At 35.2% G+C, this 21,772-nt stretch overlaps 1 protein-coding gene and 1 non-coding gene across 3 annotated transcripts in view; both read left to right on the plus strand.

The window, feature by feature from the left end:
• Window positions 1-21,772, plus strand: part of Shoc2 (SHOC2 leucine rich repeat scaffold protein) — a 67,868-nt gene that overhangs the window by 37,314 nt on the left and 8,782 nt on the right. For both annotated transcript variants that reach the window (XM_069987972.1, XM_069987971.1), the window contains exons 3-5: window positions 3,894-4,031; window positions 16,951-17,081; window positions 21,414-21,602. In XM_069987972.1, the coding sequence (XP_069844073.1) occupies window positions 3,894-4,031; window positions 16,951-17,081; window positions 21,414-21,602 (458 nt within the window). The remainder of the gene's footprint in view (window positions 1-3,893; window positions 4,032-16,950; window positions 17,082-21,413; window positions 21,603-21,772) is intronic.
• On the plus strand, window positions 4,524-4,634 carry LOC138803990 (U6 spliceosomal RNA). The gene has a single exon (XR_011365115.1). It is a non-coding gene; the product is annotated as a U6 spliceosomal RNA (small nuclear RNA).

Consider the following 21,772-nt stretch of genomic DNA (forward strand, 5'->3'; position numbering starts at 1 on the left):
CATTTCCTTGGTTGTAAGCATTTTTAAAACCTTTTGGAATTACTAGATGTTAAGGAGAGGTGTAAGTGCTCGTAGGTGACATTTTGCTTAATGTGTCACTATTAACAGTATGTAATACTATTAACTACCCTAACAGTTATTTATAATGTGATGTTTACCTAAATCAAAAAGAACACGCTAGTCAACGTTTCTTGAATTTGGGTTATTATTGCTTTTTAAAAATACTTTTTCGTTTTAATATAATAGGTAAATTTATGTCTTAAAATAGTGACAGTACATTTCTGTTTGCAAAGGTGTCAAATTTATGTCCTGATTGCTCAAAAAACCCTACAGATACTTGGTAGCAAAATGTTTTGTTCTTTATTAACCTACTACATAGTAATTGGCATTTAAGAACATGATTTATATGGCAGTGTAGGTTTCTAGCTTTCTTGAAATAAATGTGAGAATAGCACAAATATTAAACTTGGGTTTCAACATAGCAGTGCTTTCTAACCAGGAGCAGGTTTGACAACAGAAGGCATTTTGACAAGATCTGAAGATAGTTTTGATTATCATGACTTGGAAGATGGTCTTTGGCCTGTAGTAGGTAAAACCCAGGGTTGCTGATGATACACAGAATAACTTCTCACAAACAGAATTGCCTACTCCAAAATGTCATAGTACTGAATTGAGAAGTACTTCAAAGTAATAATTATTGACCTATATTGAGATACAGCTGCTCCTGTGATTGATCATCTTCATTTAACTTGGGTTATTTAATTGACTAGTCTATTCAGTGATGCATGGATTCACCTTCCTTTACATCAGCTGGAGTTACTTTAATGAAAATTGAAACAATAAGCATTTATTAGAAAGGGTAATGACAAATACAAAAAGTTTTATTCTGACATGAAAACAATTGCAATACAGTCTTCCTCTGGAGCGGAAATGACAGAGACTAAGAAAGAGTAAGTTAAATTTGATCAAAGCACGTTATATTCCTGCTGTAATATTACATTTATTCAGTAAATTTTTGTTAACAAAAATTTTAACATCATCAGTTTCCTCAGTTGAATTAACTTGGTTTTGTGGTAAGTACTACAGTGGGAGCGATAGCTAGCACATACATTTTCTAAGGATTATATATCTGAAAGAATTGTTATGTCATACTCTGTAGATACCTGATAATTTTCCTTTCTGCTTTTGTGTTTTATTTTTTTGAGGTATTATTATTATTGGTAGTAGTGGAACTAGTATTTGAACTCAGGGCCTCATCTGGCTAGGCAACCCTCTACTATTTGAGCCACAACCCATGTCTGACACTAACATAACCATCCAGCTTTCTTTTGACTAGTGTTAGCATTGTATTTCTTCATTATTTTACTTTGATCTGCTTGTATTTACATTTAAAGTGGTATTTTTTTGTCCAGCCTAAGAATCCATCTTTTACCTTGGCCTTAAGCTATAATTGCCCAATATATTATTGCTATTAAAACTTTGATCCAACTGTTATATTCTTAGATTAAGTAAGGGTAAGAAAATAAAAGAATTAACTTTCTCTGCTCTTGTCTTTCCTTCATGTAGATCTCAGTTTTTGTGTATTTCATTTTCCTTCTTCCTGAAGCACTTTTTTTTGTGTGTGTGGTACTGAGGATTAAACTCAGCTCCTTGAGCTTGCTTGCAAGGCAAGGGTTGTACTACTTGAGCCATGCTTCTAGCCCCTTTCTGCTTTTGTTAGGAGGTTGGATTTTTATTCTGGAGTTGGCTTGGGCTATAATCCTCCTAATTGTGCTTCTGTTTGTTGCTGGAAATAGTAAGTGCAGACTACCATGTCCAGCACCCCTTAAGTAGCTGGGATTAGCACTGTGCCTTGGTTCTGAAGTACCTGGGCTACAAAGCAAGTTTGAAAGGCTCTTGGGCTGCAGTGTGAGACCCATTCTCCAACAAACAACAAACTATAATATCTGTAGTCGTGCTTCATTGTTAATATTTATATGCCTTCCCTTTTTTTTTTAAAATCATCTTTCCAAGTCTTGCTAGTGGGTTATCAATATTGGATTTTCCCCAAAGAACTAGCTTTTATTTGAATGAAATATTGTCTGTTTTCAACTTTACTGCTTTATTCCCTTATTTTTATTAATTTTCTTCTCCTTGCATCGGCTTTTTTTCCTTTTGAGATGAGGACTTAGTGATTATTGGAGACTATAGATTTAGTGTTACAAATTTCACTGAAGATTGGCTTTTAGGTTGTCTCATATCCCTCCCTTCATGCTCAGCTATGCTCCGGGACCATCCCTAATTTTTGCTAATAGCCACCCTAATGGGTATAAAGTGGCACCTCACTGTTTTGACTTGCATTTTTCTTTTGATTAGAGTGGTTTAGAACCTTTTCATGTTTATTGGCTAGTTACATACCTACGTATAAAAAGTTATATACCTATGTATATACCTACGTATAAAAAGTCCTCAGGGAGGGCTTATTTTTGAATCATGGTTTCAGTTTATCTCAAGGTGACCTACTTGCTGACCTACCCAGCCTCCCTTGTGATGGATTACAGGTACACACAACTATGCCTGGCTTTTAAGTTTCTTTTTCAGTTGTTTTTTGTGAGATACTCTGCATATTGGTTCCTCATAAGACAAATGATTTATAAATACTTTCTTCCATCCTGTGAATTGCCTTTTCACTGTCTTGGTAGTAGTATACTTTGCACAAAAGTGTTGTATTTTGGTAAATTCCAACTTACCCATCTTCTCTATTGTTATTATGTTTATAATACGTAGTTTAGCAATGAACATGCCCCACATTTATTTTTAAGTTGTGTGAAGCTTGTTTGTCTTAATTTTTTCAGTATTTCAAACCTCTGCCCTAAAAAAATAGAAAAATCATTAATCAATAAAGGTCTTATAAATGAAAAGATGTATTTTTGTTATTTTTATGGTAGTATTGTGGTTTCAATTCAGGGCCTTGTGCTTGCTGGGCAAGTGCTTGAGCATGTCGTCAGTTCTTTTTGCTTTAGTTTGTTTCTCAGATAAGCAGAAATGTACTTTTGTCTAAGTAGTCCTCAGGCACTGATCTTACTCCCACTGCCTCCTGAGTAGCTGGGATTACACCGAGAGAAATCTAAATTGTCTGTACAGCTCTTTCAATCATAAACGTAATTCATTTTATGTCCTTTTAAAGTGCTATTAAATTGAAAAGTGTGTTATTTATAAATGTCAATTTACATATTTATGTCATCAGAACATATGCCTGTTTGAAAGCATGTGTCTTGAAATTGAAAGTATCTCTCTGATTAAACCCAAGATATTTACTGCATAGAAAGAATCTAGTCAGACATGGTGGTACATGGTATAATCCAGTTATTCAGGAGGCAGAAATAGAATTGCAGTTCATGACCAGGCTGGACAGTTAGCTGGGGACTATCTGAAAACAAACTAAAAGTTGGAGACATGACTCAAGTGATAGAGGCTTTGAGTTTAATCCTCATTGCCTCAAAGAAGGTAAAACAACAAGAAAACATGGTATGTACAGTGTGTGCTTAGCATGTGCGTTTCCCTCCCTGTGACCAAAACAAACAAAAACTCTCAACAACAAAGTAATAATTAAAAATAACCTTTTAAAACCTATTTTAATTTTATCTAATGTCATTTTGAAATAACAGTTCCACATTTTTTGTATGATTTCTCCAGAAAGAATGTTGTCATGATAGAGAAAAAGGAAGCTTTTTGTCTTCTTACATTGTAAGTTATGGTCATTAGAAAATTGCCATTTTAAAATAAAAGGTACATATATAAATGAGATGATGCTTTCAGTTACATTTAGAAATTGTAAAATTTATTCTCTTGCTCAAAGTATTAATATTTTCTTAAATAATGCTTATTAAATTATTATGTTGGTCAATTTGCAGGTGAATTATGTAACCTCATTACGCTGGATGTAGCTCACAATCAACTTGAACACCTTCCAAAGGAGATTGGAAACTGTACACAGATAACCAACCTTGACTTGCAGCACAATGAACTCCTAGACCTCCCAGATACTATAGGTATGAGGGGAGAAAGCAGATATTGATAGTTATAGCTACTTGTATGTTAAAAGCATTCTGTTGGATCCATTCTGGTAATAAAAATTAGAGATGAATAAATTCAAAAGTTATCAAAGGTGTAAGTAAAACTATTAGGATAATAATTTCAAGTCACTTGCATTTCTTGGCAAAGAAGATAAAAGAGTTGGGAAATAAATTCAGTTGGTGATTATATAGAAGATAAAATGTTGAATTGTGTGTACATAATCTTATTGTAGAGTGGTGTGTTTTTCTGTTTTGCTTACTTCAAAGTGTCAACATGCTGTTTTGTTGCTTGTGGTTTCTTTTTATCTGAAGTAGGCCACACTGAAAAACCATTGCTGTTTAGTTTTTAAAACATGAAGACTTTGCCAAACTACAAAAGGTGAATCAACCGATATGGTTTACATTTATACAGAAGATAATTTTCCAGTTGTCTATAAATTTATGCAAACAAAATGGAATTAAATTCTGATGCTCACTTTAGTAGCATGTATACTAAAATTGGAACGATATGAAGAAAATTAGCATGGCCTCTCCCTGTGCAAGGATGACACACAAATTTGTGAAGCATTCTATATAAAAAATTTTGTCTGCTTTTTACATATCAGTCTAAAGGTCTTGATGGTGTATGCTTAGGAAATTGCATCTGTATTTAACTCACATAATTTCAGCAACAAGTATTTCAGAGATGCTATTCCTAAATCATTTGAGGCCTGTGATACCATCTTTCTCCAAAAGGATGTTTGTTTGCTTATATCAAGTACGGAGGGGGAGGGGACTATGTTAATCAATTCATGTTTGATGCTTGAGATTTTTCTGGTCCCTTTGGTATGATGCAAATGATTGTTGAAGACTACTTAGAGGAATATTTTACTTCTAGTCAATTCTTAATAGTAAGTGAACAGCTTTTTGTGGGCCTTAGTTTTTTATTCTCTTTTTGGTGCTTATAAGGCAGGTGCTCTGCCACTGGATCCACTAATTTTTGCCAGTCTATTTTAGATAGGGTATTGTGACTCTTTGCCTATAGCCAGTCTACAACTGTGATCCTCTTACCTATACTTCCCTTGTAGCTGGGATTATAGGCAGACACCAACATGGATCTTGCTAAGTTTTTCCCAAGTTTGATCTCAAACCCCGTGATCTTCACCTTCTAAAGCAGCTGGGTTTTACAGGTATCGACCAGATGCATAACATTCTCAGTGGAATCTTTTGGTAAGGAAGGTCTCTCAGGACAACATTCCCTATAGTGTTTTGCTTGTTTCTGGTTTCTCAGCTGGTTTATGTTTCTGGAATAATATTTAGTCATTATCTTGTTAGCTCTTTGGGGATTTTTTTTTTGTTTTGAAAGATTTTTTTTTGTTTTTTGAGACAAAGTCTGACTATATAGCCAGACTGGCCAGGAACTCACTGTGTTGACTACCTGGCCTTGAACTTGGGATCCTCCTGCCTTTGCTTTCACAGTGTTGGATTACATAGTATATGTCATTACTCCTGGCATCCTGGCAGTTTTAGTTTTAGTGTTTTGTGTTTTTTTAATGGAGAGTTAGATTAGCTACTAGTATTCAAACAGTAGCAGTTGTTTAGGGAAGTTTTAATAAGATTGAAAAGGTGTATTAGTTATATGAGGCAACTGTTACAGAAAAGCAAGTAGACACTTAGATAAGATTATTATTACTGTTGAACTTGTGTCTACCTGCCTGGCCTGTGGTTCTTCTATCATGCTAGTATTTGTTATGGTAGCAGGTTGCATAATGTGGTTTACTTAACTGGATACTTCTCTTAAAGGCAAAATTGTTCTGGTACCTATAGTGAGTATTGTAACAAACTTCCCATATAAAGGGGTCAGATTTATGGGTCAAGATAGTAGGCACCAAGCATAATGATTTCCTGCTTTTTTTTTTTTTTGTACTTAAAATATATTGACATGGCCATGATGAACAGAGAAGAGAGTGATCTTTTTCTTGGAAGGAAACAAAAATCATTGAAAGGATATGTGCTTTGTCTGTGAAGCATAATACAAAGGAAACAGAAAGTGAATTATTCAAAATGTTTGCTAAATCAAATTTATTGGATAATGCTGTGCAATACAGCATTATTACTTTAAGTAGCTGTACAAAGTGTTTCAATGCATCACTTTCCTTTCGACAAGCTTGATCATTTGTGTCCTCAAGGGAGTATGTTCAGGGTTTGGAGGAGTGGCTCATTTGGTAGAGGCTAGCCAATGAACAAAAGTGTCAGGTACTGAGTTTGAGCAAACAAAAAGGGAATGTGTTAATTTATGTTGTGATATTTGAAGGTGCAAAGTTGTCTACAACACTTTAATATGTGTAATCTATGGAATTTATACTAATTCCACCTTTCTTGTTTCTGATGATGGTAATTTGTAGCTTCTTTCTCCCTTCTTCTTCTTTTTTGGATCAAGTCATAGGGCCTGAACTCTGGGCCTGGGCCTGGGCGCTGTCCCTCAGCTCTTCAGCTCAAGGCTAGTGCTCTACCACTTGAACCACAGCGCCACTTCCAGCTTTTTTCTTTTTGCTTATGTGATGCTGAGGAATTGAACCCAGGGCCTCATGCATGCAAGGCAAGCGCTCTACCACTGAGCCACCTTCCCAGCCCCTCTTTCTCCCTTCTTTCTCCTCTCACCCACATCATTCTGAGGTTTATCAATTTTATTGTTTCTCTCAGTGTTTTATTGATTTTTCCCTGTTGCTGGTTTATATTTTATTGATTTCCACTTAATCTTTTAATTTCCTTTTATCTACTTATGGTGAAAGCTTAAGGTCATTGATTGAAAACTTTTCATCTTCTCATGAAGACATATAGAACTGTAAGTTTCCCCCTAAGTATTGTTTTAATAACATCTCACAAATTCTTAATGCCATGAGTTATTCCTTTCTTAAATCTGTCATAAAGAACATACCTTGTATGTTTTGAATCTTTTTAAATTTATTGAAACTTTATGGTCCAGTTAGTGGTTTATTTTATTAAAATATTCTAATTGAATGTGTATTCTATTTTTGATTAGTGCTTCATAATTTCAATAATCATAGCACAAATGAAGCAGTCTGAATTTATACTACTTCCAGCCTCCTCCCATGGGTCTAGTACAGTTTTTGCCATTAGAAATGAGTTAGTCTTTTTTTTCTTGACCATACAAAAGATTGTTTATTTCTGACATTTGTAAGAACTAGGTTTTATTTCTTTTATCCTTCACGAGTCACGTTTCCTTAGTTTACTCTGAGCCAATTCAACATATATTTAATTTTATTTCATATAGTTTTTTAAAATACATAGTGACACTTAGTTTTTGCTTTATGCTTATAAGGATATATATTGAAATATATGTGTACTTATTTTTGAACAGCTGTGTAATTGGAATGGTAAAGGAAAAAAGAAAGACTAATGCATAATCTCAGCAGTAGAATGTGACATTAAAAGTATCACTCTGAAAAATTAACACAAAATCTAAAATCCGGGCTGGGAAGTTGGCTCAGTGGTAGAGTGCTTGCCTCGCATGCATGAGGCCCTTGGTTCGATTCCTCAGTACCACATATAGAGAAAAAGCCGGAAGTGGTGCTGTGGCTCAAGTGATAGTGCGTTAGCCTTGAGCTGAAAAGCTGAGGGACAGCACCCAAGCCCAGAGTTCAGCCCCCACAACTGACAAAACAAAAACAAAAACAACAACAAAATCTAAAATCCTACTTAGTCTTGGAAAGACAATGTTGCTCTATTTCAATTTGCTTTACTGCAAATCAGACAGGACACCAAAAATTTGAGATACTCAATTTGTTACAAAGTTATATTCTTCTAACTGGTACTTAGTTGTTGTGCATTTCTTTGCGTATTACAGAAGCTAGATATTATTGGGTCTTGAGTATGTCAGGCAAGTTGGAGCCTCAGAATCTTTGTACTTGCTGTCTCTCTGCTTAGGTTTCTTTCTAAATATTCACATAACTTCTTTTTCCATTCATCTGATCAAATGGATATGTAGCATGTGATCGTGAACTTATCTTGTCTGTTAGATGGTCTTAACAATATTTTGGTTTTTTATGTATGCATCTGTATGCTTGTCTTGTTAGATAATAGGCAGTGAATGATGTGGCTTAAGCACCAGTGTCCTTACATAGAAATCATAGATAATGCTGGATGATAAAATCTCTTTGGGATTCTCCTCCTTTCAGAAAGGATAAGTTCTCCCCAAACCCTTCTTTTCCCTGGTTTTCATAATTTTACATTCCTTTCTTCTGTTTTTTTTTTTTTTTTTGTGAAAATACTGTACAGAGGGGTTACAATTACATGGGCAAGATAATGAGTACATTTCTTATCAAGCATTGTAGCCTCCTCCTTTGTTTCCCCTTCCCATCCCATCTTCCCCCCACCCTCCACCCAACCCTCCCCCCCTCCTTTCTTCTGTTGAAGTAATGCTTCTGTGTTTAAAGTTTATTAATATGAAACATTTAACTTCATTATTAATTGCTTGGTATTAAAATGATATTAGAGAATAATGTACTTCTTGTTCTAAATGAAGATGTCAGGAAATATGGCAGTTAATTTGAGTGAAGGCAAAGTTAATAAAAGTAATATATATTGAAACTTTTGTGATACTATTACTTGTCATGTTTCTTAAGTGATTCTTTGTTATTCCTTTCTACTTTTCCCAGTGTTTTGATTGTGTAGCAAAAGGCAGAAAATTAAGAATTGAGAAATTGGAACAATTGTATTAGTTATACATCTCAACAGTGTTTCTTAGGATAGAAGCAAGAGGTCTTCTGTGTAAAACTCAGGGTCTAACACATACAGGACAGGCATTGTACTCCTGTGCTATACTTCACTGCCTTCCATTTTTAACTGACCTTTGAGATTCTCCCTCCCATTTATTCTAGAAGAGTACTTGGAGCAGTCTCATGGCAAACTTAATCTCATCAGAGTATGTTTCTCTTGATAACTTTCCCTTATCCTAGCTTGTTTCTTGAAAAACAAAACTGAAAATAAAAAATAAAATCCTGAAACTCCTCTCCTGAAGAATTGACCCTGGTTCTCCAGCAGCTGCTCCACTGAAAATCATATCAGCTCATAGCATTTAAAAGATACTACTTTATTTCCTTGACTTTGCCTTTTGTTTTTTTTCTTAAGTAGGCCATGATATTTTCACCTTTTTATTTAACATTATCATTCTTACCGTATCCTACATTGGCAGTAATCACTGTCATTTATGTCTAGGCTGAGCAGTGCCAAGATCACTGACAGTACATAGGATGTAGTGAAGAGACAGAAGAAAATGAGGAGAGGCAAGTGCTTGCTGTGAAAGAGTGCTTAATGACAATTTCTTGAACTTAGCCATTGTTTGGGCCTGCTAAAAATTAAGAACATATATATAGTCGGTCGTGGGGCTTGAACTCTGGGCTTGGGTGCGCTGTCCCTCAGCTCTTCAGCTCAAGGCAAACGCTCTACCACTTGAGCCACAGCACCACTTCCGGTTTTCTAATGATTTATTGGAGATAAGAGTCTTCACGGAATTTCCTGCCCAGGCTGGCTTTGAACCACGATCCTCAGATCTCAGCCTCCTGAGTAGCTAGGATTATAGGTGTGAGCCACCGGTGCCCAGCTTTAAGAATATATTTTCTTTCACATAAATATTTTCTACTTTAAGAATTAGTTGTAAGCAAAAGAAAATACTAAGCTTTATTGCTGTAATCATTTTGTTTTAGATCATGAACTTTATTTCCTTAAAGTCTTCTGGGATTTCTGATGGTTTTATGGAATCAAAGGAGAAAGGATTTGGTAGTAGAAAAAACATTTTACTCTTAGATAAAGAGAGAAATAAGCAACAAAACCTTGTCTTCAAGGCTGAAGTACACACCAGTGCAAAGAGATCTTTTTGTTGCATTGTACTCTGAAGAAATGTCATAGTAATTTTGGTTTTATCAGCAAGTAGAGTTTTAGTAACTCTGTTTTAAGGAATTACAATGCTATTTATATAGAACAACTTTATTTTCTTTTTAATGTTTATGTATTATTTCAGGGTTTTGAATTTCAAGAATTCCTGTATTGGTTTTCAGTTTTTGTTCATTATATTCAGTTTAATGTTTCTAAAAATTTGTATTTTTGACATTATTTCATCTTTAGAACTCTGTGTTCTGCCTATTTTTTTTACTACTTTGTTAAAATACAATTAAGGCCATTTGAATTAGTTTTACTTAGAAGTTATACCTAATTAACCTAAAGATACTTTATATTTGCTGAAATGAAAGCATCTAATTTTAATCCATAGCCATTTAATTTCACTATATTTAAAAAGCCTGACAGCATAAGAAAGCAAGCTGTCAAAGCGGAGCACAGAACAAGTTACAGTCAAAGATAAGCACTTAAAAGCTAAATGCCAGTGACTGGCAATATTCAGCCTACATTTATACAAATGTAGCTCAACATTAAAGCAAGTTATGTCTTGAATTCTAGGTTGCAGTTTAGCTTGTGGTTAAAACCACTTATTGAAAGAGGTTAGAGTTTAAACCACTACAGAGGGCACATCACAATAAATGGCAAAGTTCTGATGTCACATTTTTTTTTTTCTGGCATAAGAGCATTGATTTTTATCCTTAATTTTTATTTATTGAATTTTTAAATTTAATTTCAAGTGTCAAGGTGATGTGCAAGGGGTTATAGTTACATATGTAAGATCGTGAGTGCATTTCTTGTTGAACTTTTCATCCTTAATTTTTAAACCTCTGTTATTTTGGTGAGAAAATGGGTTTTGGCAAAATGTAAATGACTATATAAATCTCAAGCAAGTGATAAATGTAGATTTATCCTTCAAAATAGCATATTCTCATAGGTCATATTTTTAAAAAACAATAAAAAACTTAGCTCCTTTTTGCCTTACCCAAAAGGAAAAATTTAGAGGCAAGAAAGATGGAGATGCTATTTTGGTTCCAGATAAGGTCATGTTGCAGTTTGATTTAATCATTTTCATTTTGTAATTTTGAAATTCTTGAAACCTACTTTATTTTAAATGTGAGATTTGGTTTTGGAAGAGAAGTTTGGAGAATTGGTTCTATTCTCTTTTTTTTTTTTTGAGATAAGCATTTAGTATTTGGTTAGTATACTAATATTTCAGGAGGTTTTTAGGTTTCAATAAAAATAAATATTGTATTCATGTACTGTAAAGAGTAAATGAGCAAAATTATGGGGACTTTCCATTATTAATAGGCCCTTTGCTCTTGTGGAAGACATCAAGGACTTCTTGAGTGAGTCAACCATTATATTACCATGAAAAATCAACTTTCTAGCATAGCTATGAAGAAGAGAAAGTTAGAGTCTTGTCTACTTCTGTTCCTTTTTTTTTTTTTAAGGTTGGCCATCTTTAAATCTTCTGCCACCTACAACTAATCAAACTATATCAGAAAAGTTTGAAATGCTAGTAGTCAGATATTATCACTAGAAAGAAAATTTCCACCATCACCAACCAGCCTTGATGTAGCAGTGCCCAGAGGAATGGGAGAGGCAAGGGAGAAATATTAATACTGTAATCCCCTCTTTTTCAGGGATGTATATGGGCACTGTTCTGTGTTTCTTGGTGGATATGATATTGGTACAGCTTTGTGATACTATTTATCAAAATTTTAAACATCTGTGTTCTCTCAAATGTCCAGATATTTTCATATAGTCACAGAGATATTTGTGTGGGTATTGATCACAAAATTACTTTTCAAAAATAAGAAATGTATTAGTAAATTGGTAAATAATGGTTGGCACATATCATGGAACATCTTAAATTGTTAAATGAAGTGAGATATATCTTCTTTATTCACAGGAAAGTATATATGTGACCTTTTATGTGGTGAGAAAGCATATATAAAAATGAACATAAGTCCCTGTATTTTTGTATGTGTACATAAATGCTTAGATCTTGGTATAGGTGCATATTAGAATTGTTAGTGCTTTCTTTCTAAGTGGCACGCAAGAATGGCTTACACAAAAGTTGAGTATCCCAGAAAAATACAGATCCTACGGTTCTTTTCTGTTTACTCAGCCTCCGTAACTAGGATTATAGGTGTGAGCCACTGGTGCCTGGCTTTTAAAAAATCTCATCTTTTTTGGGGGTCCAGTCGTGGTGCCTGAACTCTGGGCCTGGGCGCTGTCCCTCAGCTCTTCAGCTCAAGGCTAGCGCTCTACCACTTGAGCCACAACGCCACTTCCGGCTTTTTTCTTTTTGTTTATGTGGTGCTGAGGAATCGAACCTCATGCATGCAAGGCAAGCGCTCTACCACTGAGCCACTTTTCCAGCCCCCAAAATCTCATCTTTTTATCAACTGTCATGGGATGACTGTTAACTTTTCAAGTGATCATGCTGTTTTTCTTAAATTGAGCTCATGTATCTACTTTATGTATTTTATAGAATATAATTTACCACTTTTTATGTCTTATTATACATTTCCAGTAATAATAATCAAATGTGCTTGGCTCTGGACTAGGGTTTTTTTAAAAAAATATTTTTCATTATCATTGGTTGTACAATGAGGTTTCAATTCCATATGCAAATTTATTAGTGCAATGCATCTTGATCAGTATCACCCCATCCATCATTCTCGCTCATTCTGTCTCAGCCGTATATACCTTCTGACATTAAATACACTAGGGTCTAAAAAGGGATACTGAAATGAATAACATAATTGTTGAGACCTTTTTGATGGTAGAAGTATTGGCACAGTGTTACAAGTATACTCATTGTATACTCATTTATAAAGAGGTGAATAGGGTTGTGTCAGGGAGAGATGAGTTAAGCAATTTAGGCATTAAAAACATACCTGAGAATTTTGTTTCCTTGCAATTCTGGGGATTAAACCTAAGCATAAGTATAACTGAACTACATTCTCCCGCACTTAGAGAATTTTAGAATTCCAGAGTTCTTTTACTCTGTTGAATATACAAGTGCTGTTTATGGGCATCCCTCCCTCTTGATCTTTGCATTGTTAGGTGATTACCTTTCCATCTGAAAAACAGATTGACTTAGAAGGTAGAATTAAGTGAAATAGAGCAATTTAATATGAGATGCTTTCTCATTAATGTTACATCATTCTATTCTAAGCAAATTTATCCATAAGATATAACGATACTCCATAGACTTACAAAAACATGCACGGAACTAAACGCAGTTATGAGTCGGGCAGTACTGTAGAGTTGCACTGCAATGAAGCTTATTTTGTTATATTGACAGACTGCTTCACAGATGTTTAATCTTGGTCTGTCCTAGGATTGAAGTCTGGAATCAAATAGTCCTTATGGGAGAAGGCATTTTATGTATGAACTATAAAGATCAGCCATTTGTGAATCATATCCTTGCATATTAAAATACCATAAAGCAGATTTCACTTCCCCCACTCTTATTAGAGTTTAGCTTTCTATCTTATCTCTAGCCTTGCATTTTACTGGTTATTTTGGAGACAGAATTGGCCTGGGCTGATTTCTAACTGTAGTCTTCCATCTCAGCTTCTTCTTGAGTAGGTAGGATTATAGCCACTGGCATCTGGCCACTTCTGAATAGTTGAACTATTATACTAGGCTGTTTAGAGAATTGTCTTAACTTTGAGAAATAATTTTTTCATGTTTTGATATTGTGAGATTTGCCTTGTCAATACGACTTTTTCCTTTGGGAGCATTTCTGAGTTTTCAGTATTAGATATTTTACATATACATTTTCAGAATATTTCTAATATTTCAAATGGCATTTAATATCATGAGTATATTTATGTGTATACATGTGGATTTATGTATATGCATCAGAGTAGACTTGTCAAAAATGCTGTTAAATATGTGTAAGTATATAATGCAAATAAGTCACACAAGTGTAAAATATCTTCATAATGTAGTTTTTATCCCCAAAGAAAAGATGAATGGCTAAAGATGTTGCATTGGCTTCTTTTAAAATATCAAAAAAAAAACAAAAACAAACCAGCAAACCTTTAGAATTACAAAATTGTTCATCAATTTTTTTAACTTACAAAACACTGGAAACTATACACAAATTGAAAGAAAAAATTATCTTTCACAATTTTGCCATTGCAAACTATGATAGTTTTGGTGCCTTTTCTTCCTTTATCTGTATACTTTTTTAGATTGTTGAGGGTTGAGGTCATTAACAAAATGTACAATTTTGCTAGGTACCAGTGGCTCCTGCCTGAAATTCTAGCTACTCAGGAGACTGAGATCTGAGGATCATGGTTTAAACTAGTCTGAGCATGCAATCCATGAGACCATGCCAGAAGTGGAGGTTTGTCTCTAGAGGTAGAGTGCCAGCCTTGAATGAAAAACCTAAGCAAGAATATAAGGTCCTTGAGTTCAGTCCTAGTACCAGCACAAAACAAAGTAAACCCCTCAAAGTTGCACAGCATTGTTATCCCTTTTATTTTTAGTTAACACGATGTTAAGTTTTTGGCATATTAAAATTATTTGTGATATATACATATATATGTATGTATACATGTATATAAAACTATGTGTGTGTGCGTGTGTATGTGCGTGTGCGTGTGCGTGCGTGTGTGTGTGCTCTGAAGGCCATAAACTCAGGGCCTGGGTGTTCTTAAGCTTTTTCTGTTCAAGGCTAGCTCTCTACCACTTGAGCCACTTCTGGCTTTTTGGTGGAAGATAATTGGAGATAAAAGTCTCACAGACTTTACTGACTAAGGATGGACCCACAATCTAAAGATCGCTGCTTCCTGAATAGCTAGGATTATAGGCATGAGCCAAAAGTACCTTGCTGTAATATAATTTTATTAGATACAGAAATATAGGTATACCCCAGAATAAAAACTTTATATTGAGTATTATGTGTCAGTCATGGTGCCAAAGTATCTTAACTATACTCTGTGTATGCTTTAGAACAATCATGTTAGATATGTGGCATTAGCTCTCCTTCATGGATGAAAGCAAGTACAATGAGCTAAGTACATTGAACTAAGTATTATTGTTTTTTTGTTTTTTTGTTTTTGGTGGTGGGACTTGAACTTTGGGCCTGGGCACTGTCCCTCAGCCCTTCAGCTCAAGACTAGCGTTCTACCACTTGAGCCACAGCACCACTTCCAGTTTTCTGGTGGTTTATTGGAGATCAGAGTCTCACGGACTTTCCTGCCCGGGCTGGCTTTGAACCGTGATCCTCAGGTCTCAGCCTCCTGAGTAGCTAGGATTACAGGCATGAGCCATCAGCACCCGGCCTGCCAACCCACTTTTTAAGTAACATTTATATCATATTCAGTGTCATAACAATAGAAAATATTACCTTCATTTCTAATCTCTGAATCCTCTGGTGATTTGGAAAGTCACCTCATCCATCCTCTTTTTACATCTAACCAATATCAGAAAGATACTTGTGAAGCATCTTTAGTGAGTTGTTAAGAAAATACTTTAACACAAAATTAACCTAGCTTTGCCAAGTGGTAGTTTTATTTGTTTTTATATTCTGTTTTATGCCTGTTGGAATCTTTGTTAATTAGAATCAGCAAAATTCTTTATGATTTTTGTCTTGTCCGTCCATTGTGAGCTTGAACTCAGGGCCTTGGCACTGTCGCTGAGCTCTTCAGCTCAAGGTTATTGCTCTACCACTTTGAACCACAGTGCCACTTCCGGTTTTCTGGTGGTTAATTGGAGATAACCATACTTTTCCTTCTGGGCTGGCTTTGAACCACAATCCTCAGATCTCAGCCACCTGAGTAGCCATTGGTGCCCAGACTAGAAGTAGCAAATTCTTGGTGGCTCAGTTTCCCAACACTCTTCTAGGAACATGATGTAATGAGTTTAAGCACCTGAGAAATATTTCTAGTTGGAATAGTAAAGATGGCTGCTAAGTTTTTCCTACATTATAATAGGTGAGAATAGACTCATGAAAGGATTTTTTATTGTCAGTGATTTAAAACATAAAGGAATATAATTAGCTTTAATTAGTCATGTATTTTAGTAACTCCAGTCACTGGTTTGTTCAGCTAGAAGAGAAGAAATAGGTAAATGATAACTAAGAATTTAAGGCATAATGCTTGTCTTCTTATGATTTATGCTATAGACTACTGTCTACTTTCTTAACAAACAGTAATGTATCCAAGAAATTAAGTTGATCACATAACAGCTTTTTGAAAAACCAAAACAAAAAGAAAAGAATTGGTTCATAAGGTTAATGAAAATAGAAAGTCCTCATAATTTTCTCTGCAGAAATTCTTGGCTGGCACACAGATGTCCATTTCTGTAATTGCTAACATTTAGGAAAACCTGGGTAATTTAGAAGTAAAAGTAATATTAGGCCTTTTAACTTGACCAACCCTAAAATGTCATAGCAGTGACATAGCAAAGAAACACATTGACCTAAATTCTTCTACTGTTACCTTTTATATCAAAGTGGACTTATTTTCTTATATGTATATCACTTGAGGAATTTAATTCAAATATTTATGATAGGAGATAAGATACTTATCCAGGTATGTTATGTATACTTTATCATATAATCTTGACAGCAAAATATAAAATGTGTAGAAAATAAAAAGCCTTTATTAGTGGCTACTGTGTTCAAGCTGGCTATACTTAGATATCATTGTATGATATCATTGTATGATGCTTAAAACATCTGATTTGGGAGTTTTCAAGATTTTCAGGTTAGAAATGTTCAATCTGTGTAGCTACTTGTTCTAAATTGGATCTAAAGATTGATTTGTTAATGATACTGATACTTGCTAATGGGTCATTTAAAAATTCTAACTTATTTTGTTTCTTTAATATAAATTTTTAATAGAAGTTAAGGATCTTGCTGAACTAATACCTCAAAAGAATTCTGAATATAGTGGATATCCAGTCACAGTAAGAGGCTCATTAGGTTTTCTAAAAAATAAATTCCTTTTATTTTTTATTTTTTTATTTACAGGAAACCTGTCCAGTTTAAATCGACTTGGTCTGAGATATAATAGACTTTCAGCAATACCCAGATCACTAGCAAAATGCAGTGCACTTGAAGAATTAAATTTAGAGAACAATAACATTTCTACTTTACCAGAGGTAAGAAGTGGAATAAAGAAAGCAATATCTCCCTGTTGCACTCTGTAAATCTTACATCATTTTGGGAGCTAGCACTAGATGCTACTAAGAAAACGCTATGTAGCTATTATTTAAAGCTAAACTGCCATTCCCAGCTCAATTATCATAAAGTATTCTAGAAAGTATAATCTTTCTAGCATACACTTGTTTTTTAATCAAGTCTAATATTAGCTGTAACTCCCATCAATCCAAATTATTGATTTACTGATGCAGTAATATTAAAACTTAGTATTTCACATACAGCAATTACCAAAATTTTTATTTTTATTTTTTTTTATTAAGTAGTATAAACTTGTGTTGATGCTGTTAGGAAACATTTTATTTTGCTTATGGCTTAGTTGGGTAAGACACAGTGTTCTTTTTAATTGTCTTAATAATTGAGTGCAGTTTCATTCTTACCTTCCCTTCATTAAAATAGTGTACTGTACTGCAGCTGGACATGGGTAGCTCATGTCTGTAATCCTAGCTGCTCAGGAGGCTGAGATCTGAGGTTCACATCTGTAATCCTAGTTATTCAAGAGGTTGAGATCTGAGGTTCAAGATTTGAAGCCATCCCAGGCAGGAAAGTCTGTGAGACTCTTCAGTGAACCACTCAGAAAAGGCTGGAAGTGGAGCTGTGGCTCAAATGGTAGAGTAAGTACTAGCCTTGAATGAAAGAAGTCCAAGGAAAGATCTCAGGCCCTGAGTTCAAGCCCTAGGGGACACACACACACTCTCTCTCTCTCTGTCTCTCTCTCTCTGTCTCTGTCTCTGTCTCTGTCTCTCTCTCTCTCTCTCTCTCTCTCTCTCACACACACACACACACACACACACACACACACACACACGACACGTGCTGCTTTTTTAGTATATGCAACATATTTTTATAAATTTAAGCACGTATCTTAGTATTTTAACAAATGAACCAATGGAACTGTGAATTTATGGATTGAATGAGTTTCATAGAATCATTTTTTTCCTGATAATTAAAAATGTCTTAAAAGCTGGAGGAGGTGCTACATACCTATAATCTCAGATACTCTATTTTTTCTTTCTTTCTTCCTTTTTTTTTTTTTTTTTTTTGGTCAGTTGTGGGGTCTGGGTGCTATCCCTGAACTCTTCAGCTCAAGGCTAGTGCTCTACCACTTGAGCCATAGCACCACTTCTGGTTTTCTGGTGGTTAATTGGAGATGAGAGTTTCCTGGATGTTCCTTCCCTGGCTGGCTTTGAACTGCAGTCCTCTGATCTCAGCCTCCTGAGTAGCTAGGATTACAGGCATGAGCCACTGGCACCTGGCATGCATATATAATTTCTTCTACTCAGGAGGATCAAAGTTTGAGGCTTTTCACAGGCAAAGTTAGGGATACCGTGTTCCCAAAATCCAAAAGGGCTGGAAGTGTGGCCGAAGTAGCAGGGTTTTTATCTAGGATGAGTGAGGCCCTGGGTACAATCTTCGTTACTTAAAAGAAAGTGGGGGCCAGGGAGGGAGAAAGAGGAGGGAAGGAAAAGGGCAGGAAGGGAGCCTTTGTTGGCTTCAAACTTCAGTCTTGTGGATCTGTTGCTTTAAAAAAATTTTTTAATTGTTTTTCTTTTTAATTTTAATTTTTTAAAATTATTTTTATTGTAAAGGTGATGAACAGAGGGGTTACAATTAGAAAAGATAATGAACATTTCTTTTAAACACTATTAGCCCCCTCCCTCATTTTCTCCTACTTACTACTCCCCATTCCTTTCCTACCCAAGTTCTAAAGTTCATTTCCAACTTAGTGTCTAGTGAATATAATGGATCTTAGTTTCTTGATTACTAGAATTTAGGTGTGATCCACCAGCACCCACCAACCCATTTTCAAATAGAGATCCTATGGAGAAAACCTTTAACTGGTATTGTCCAAACAAGGGGAAGCATTAACTCTTATTTAAAAGTTGTCATGTATTGTGGAAGTAATATTCTTAAGAAAAAATGTAATTATCTGCATTTATAATAAGCACAGTAAGAAAATCAAATGCATTATACAGCACTTATGAAACATTCCAGCTGGGTTAGGTAAGAAAAATGGAGACTCATTATATTCAATGGAGACTCATTATACTATTGAAATCAGAGTTGATAAAATGATGTTTTTCCACTTGAAAACTGTCTGAAAATGGCCTAGTTTTAATGTAGACATATACACACTCTTCTTTATTTTCAAACAAATTGAAGGCATTTTCCTGACTTGAATGCCCAGAAAGGTTTTCCCAAGACCATTTTTGTCTGTACTCTTACTTACTTTCTGTGCAGCAACAGACAGATGTAAAGGGTAGCACCTAAATGATCAGTATAAAGAACAAATGGGCGTTTACTATGCAGCTATGCTTTCAATTGCATGGTTACTTATTCCTTCAGTGGACTTGCCAGTTATACTAATTGGCATCTCACACAATGTCTTAATGGGCAGCAAAGTTTCAACCCCTGCATGTCTCACAATGTGCTCATTTCTTTTTGCTTGTGCTTTTGCTTCAATCTAGAATCTTTTCTTCTACTATATAAAGTATTTTTTTTTAATTCTTCTAGTTCTCATCTTAACCTGTTTTCAGTTACTTCATTATTCTTTCTTTGAATTTAAGTACAGAGGGATTTAACTTTTAAGTCCCCCCCCCCTTTTTTTTTTGTCAGTTGTGGGGCTTGAACTCTGGGCCTGGGTCAGGCCCTGAGCTCTTTGCTCAAGGTGAACGCTCTACCACTTGAGCCACAGTACCACTTTTGGCTTTCTAGTGGTTAATTGGAGATAAGAGTCTCAGGGACTTTCTTGCCCGGAGTTGACTTTGAACTGCGATCCTCAGATCTCAGACCCCTGAGTAGCTAGGATTACAGGCGTTAGCCTCTGGTGCCTGGCTAAGCACTTTTTATACACTAGGTTTTATAAAAAAAAATTTGTATTTTTTTTTTTTTTTGTCTTCACTACAACCTAGAAAGTAATTTCAGGAGATGGATGGGTTGGATAGATGGGGGAGAGAATGATGGAAGGATGCCCGATTAAGATGCTTTATACAAATTGACAAGTTGAAACCCTTTTGTACAACTGCTTAAACGTGATAAAATTAATAAGTAAATAAATCCCACCATTTGCAGTGATGTCCTCTTTAAAAAAAGAAAAGAAAGCACCAATTTTTTTTAAATGAATAAACCAAGGTTAGAAAAGTAACTTGTTCAAGTTACATGCTATTAAAAGATAGAGCTTAGATCCAAAACTACTATAGTAGGCTGTCTCAGAGTTCCTCAAATGTTAATGAGCATAAAATCATTGGGGAGTCTTGCTACAGTGAGTTTTATGATCCTGTGGGAGTGGGCCCAGAGCCTGCATTTCTACGCTGCTCCCAGGGGATATTCATTCTTCTTGAACTAGGCTTTGAAAAACAAGAGCCTATTTGATGTAATTATTGATGATGATTATTTTCTAATTGTCTTCTATCTTGTGCTTAGCACTTTAGTCACATAGTACAAAGCTTAAATAGAAGTAGGTAGGGTTATATGTTTAGTCAGTACTTAGTCCATACTTGTATCTCTCACATTTTACTTTATAGAACACATCATGAAGGTAATGATTCCTAAAGGAATCATACATTATTGAGTAACCACTCAGTGCCAGGAATTATGTTCATCTTAGTACTAATTTAGAGATAAATATGTAACTAAGACCTATATAGGAGTGGTCCTATAGTCATTATCAGAGCCAGACTAGACACTTAACATGTTCAGTAGCAGTCTCCAGCTACCTAGGCTGAGCACTGGTGGCTCATTCTTAGGAAATAACAACTCAGGAGGCTGAGATCTGAGGATCATGGTTCAAAGCCAACCTAGGCAGAAAAGTCCCTGAGACTCTTACCTCCAATTAGCCACCAGAAAACCAGAAGTAAAGCTGTGGTTCAAAGTGGTAGAGAGCTAGCCTTTAGCAAAAAAACTCAGTGGCACTGCCCAGGCCTTGGGTTCAAGCCCCACAACCAACCAAAAAATAACCCAAAACTAGGCACATATGGGATATTTCTCACCTAGAGACATGTTTTCTTTATGTCCACTGAAGCCAAAGAATAGTGAAGTCAGGAGAATTTCCTCTTTTTTTTTCTATGAAATCTGATAATCTGACTTCATTGACTCCAGTTTCAACAAGGCCAGGATATTGCCAGGAAATAACTATCCTCTGGACAAGGTATCAGAACCAACCCACTCAGTCTGCGACTGAGGTATTTGTGCTTGGAACTGCTGCTCTATTCGAAATGGCTAGTTTCAGTTCTGAACTATGGTTATTTTGTTGTTTCTGTCTTTATTTTTTGCAGAGTCTTTTATCAAGTCTTGTGAAACTGAATAGTTTGACCTTGGCTAGAAATTGTTTCCAGTTATATCCAGTGGGAGGTCCATCTCAATTTTCTACCATCTATTCCCTCAACATGGAACACAATCGAATCAATAAAATCCCATTTGGAATTTTCTCCAGAGCAAAAGTATTAAGTAAACTGAATATGAAGGTAAGCATCTGTTTGGGGACAAGGGAGGACTTACCACAAATCTAATATTTATATTTTCTTTTTTGGTGTAGAAAACAAAAAGTCATACCTTGTTGATGAAGTCTTAAATACTTCTGAGCAATTTTTATCAGATACAACAATCATCTTAGGATATTTGTTAGGATTTTGTT

The sequence above is a fragment of the Dipodomys merriami genome, unplaced genomic scaffold (assembly GCF_024711535.1).
Source record: "Dipodomys merriami isolate MVZ:Mamm:240054 unplaced genomic scaffold, mDipMer1.0.p SCAF_35, whole genome shotgun sequence".
In the NCBI taxonomy this organism is placed as follows: domain Eukaryota; kingdom Metazoa; phylum Chordata; class Mammalia; order Rodentia; family Heteromyidae; genus Dipodomys; species Dipodomys merriami.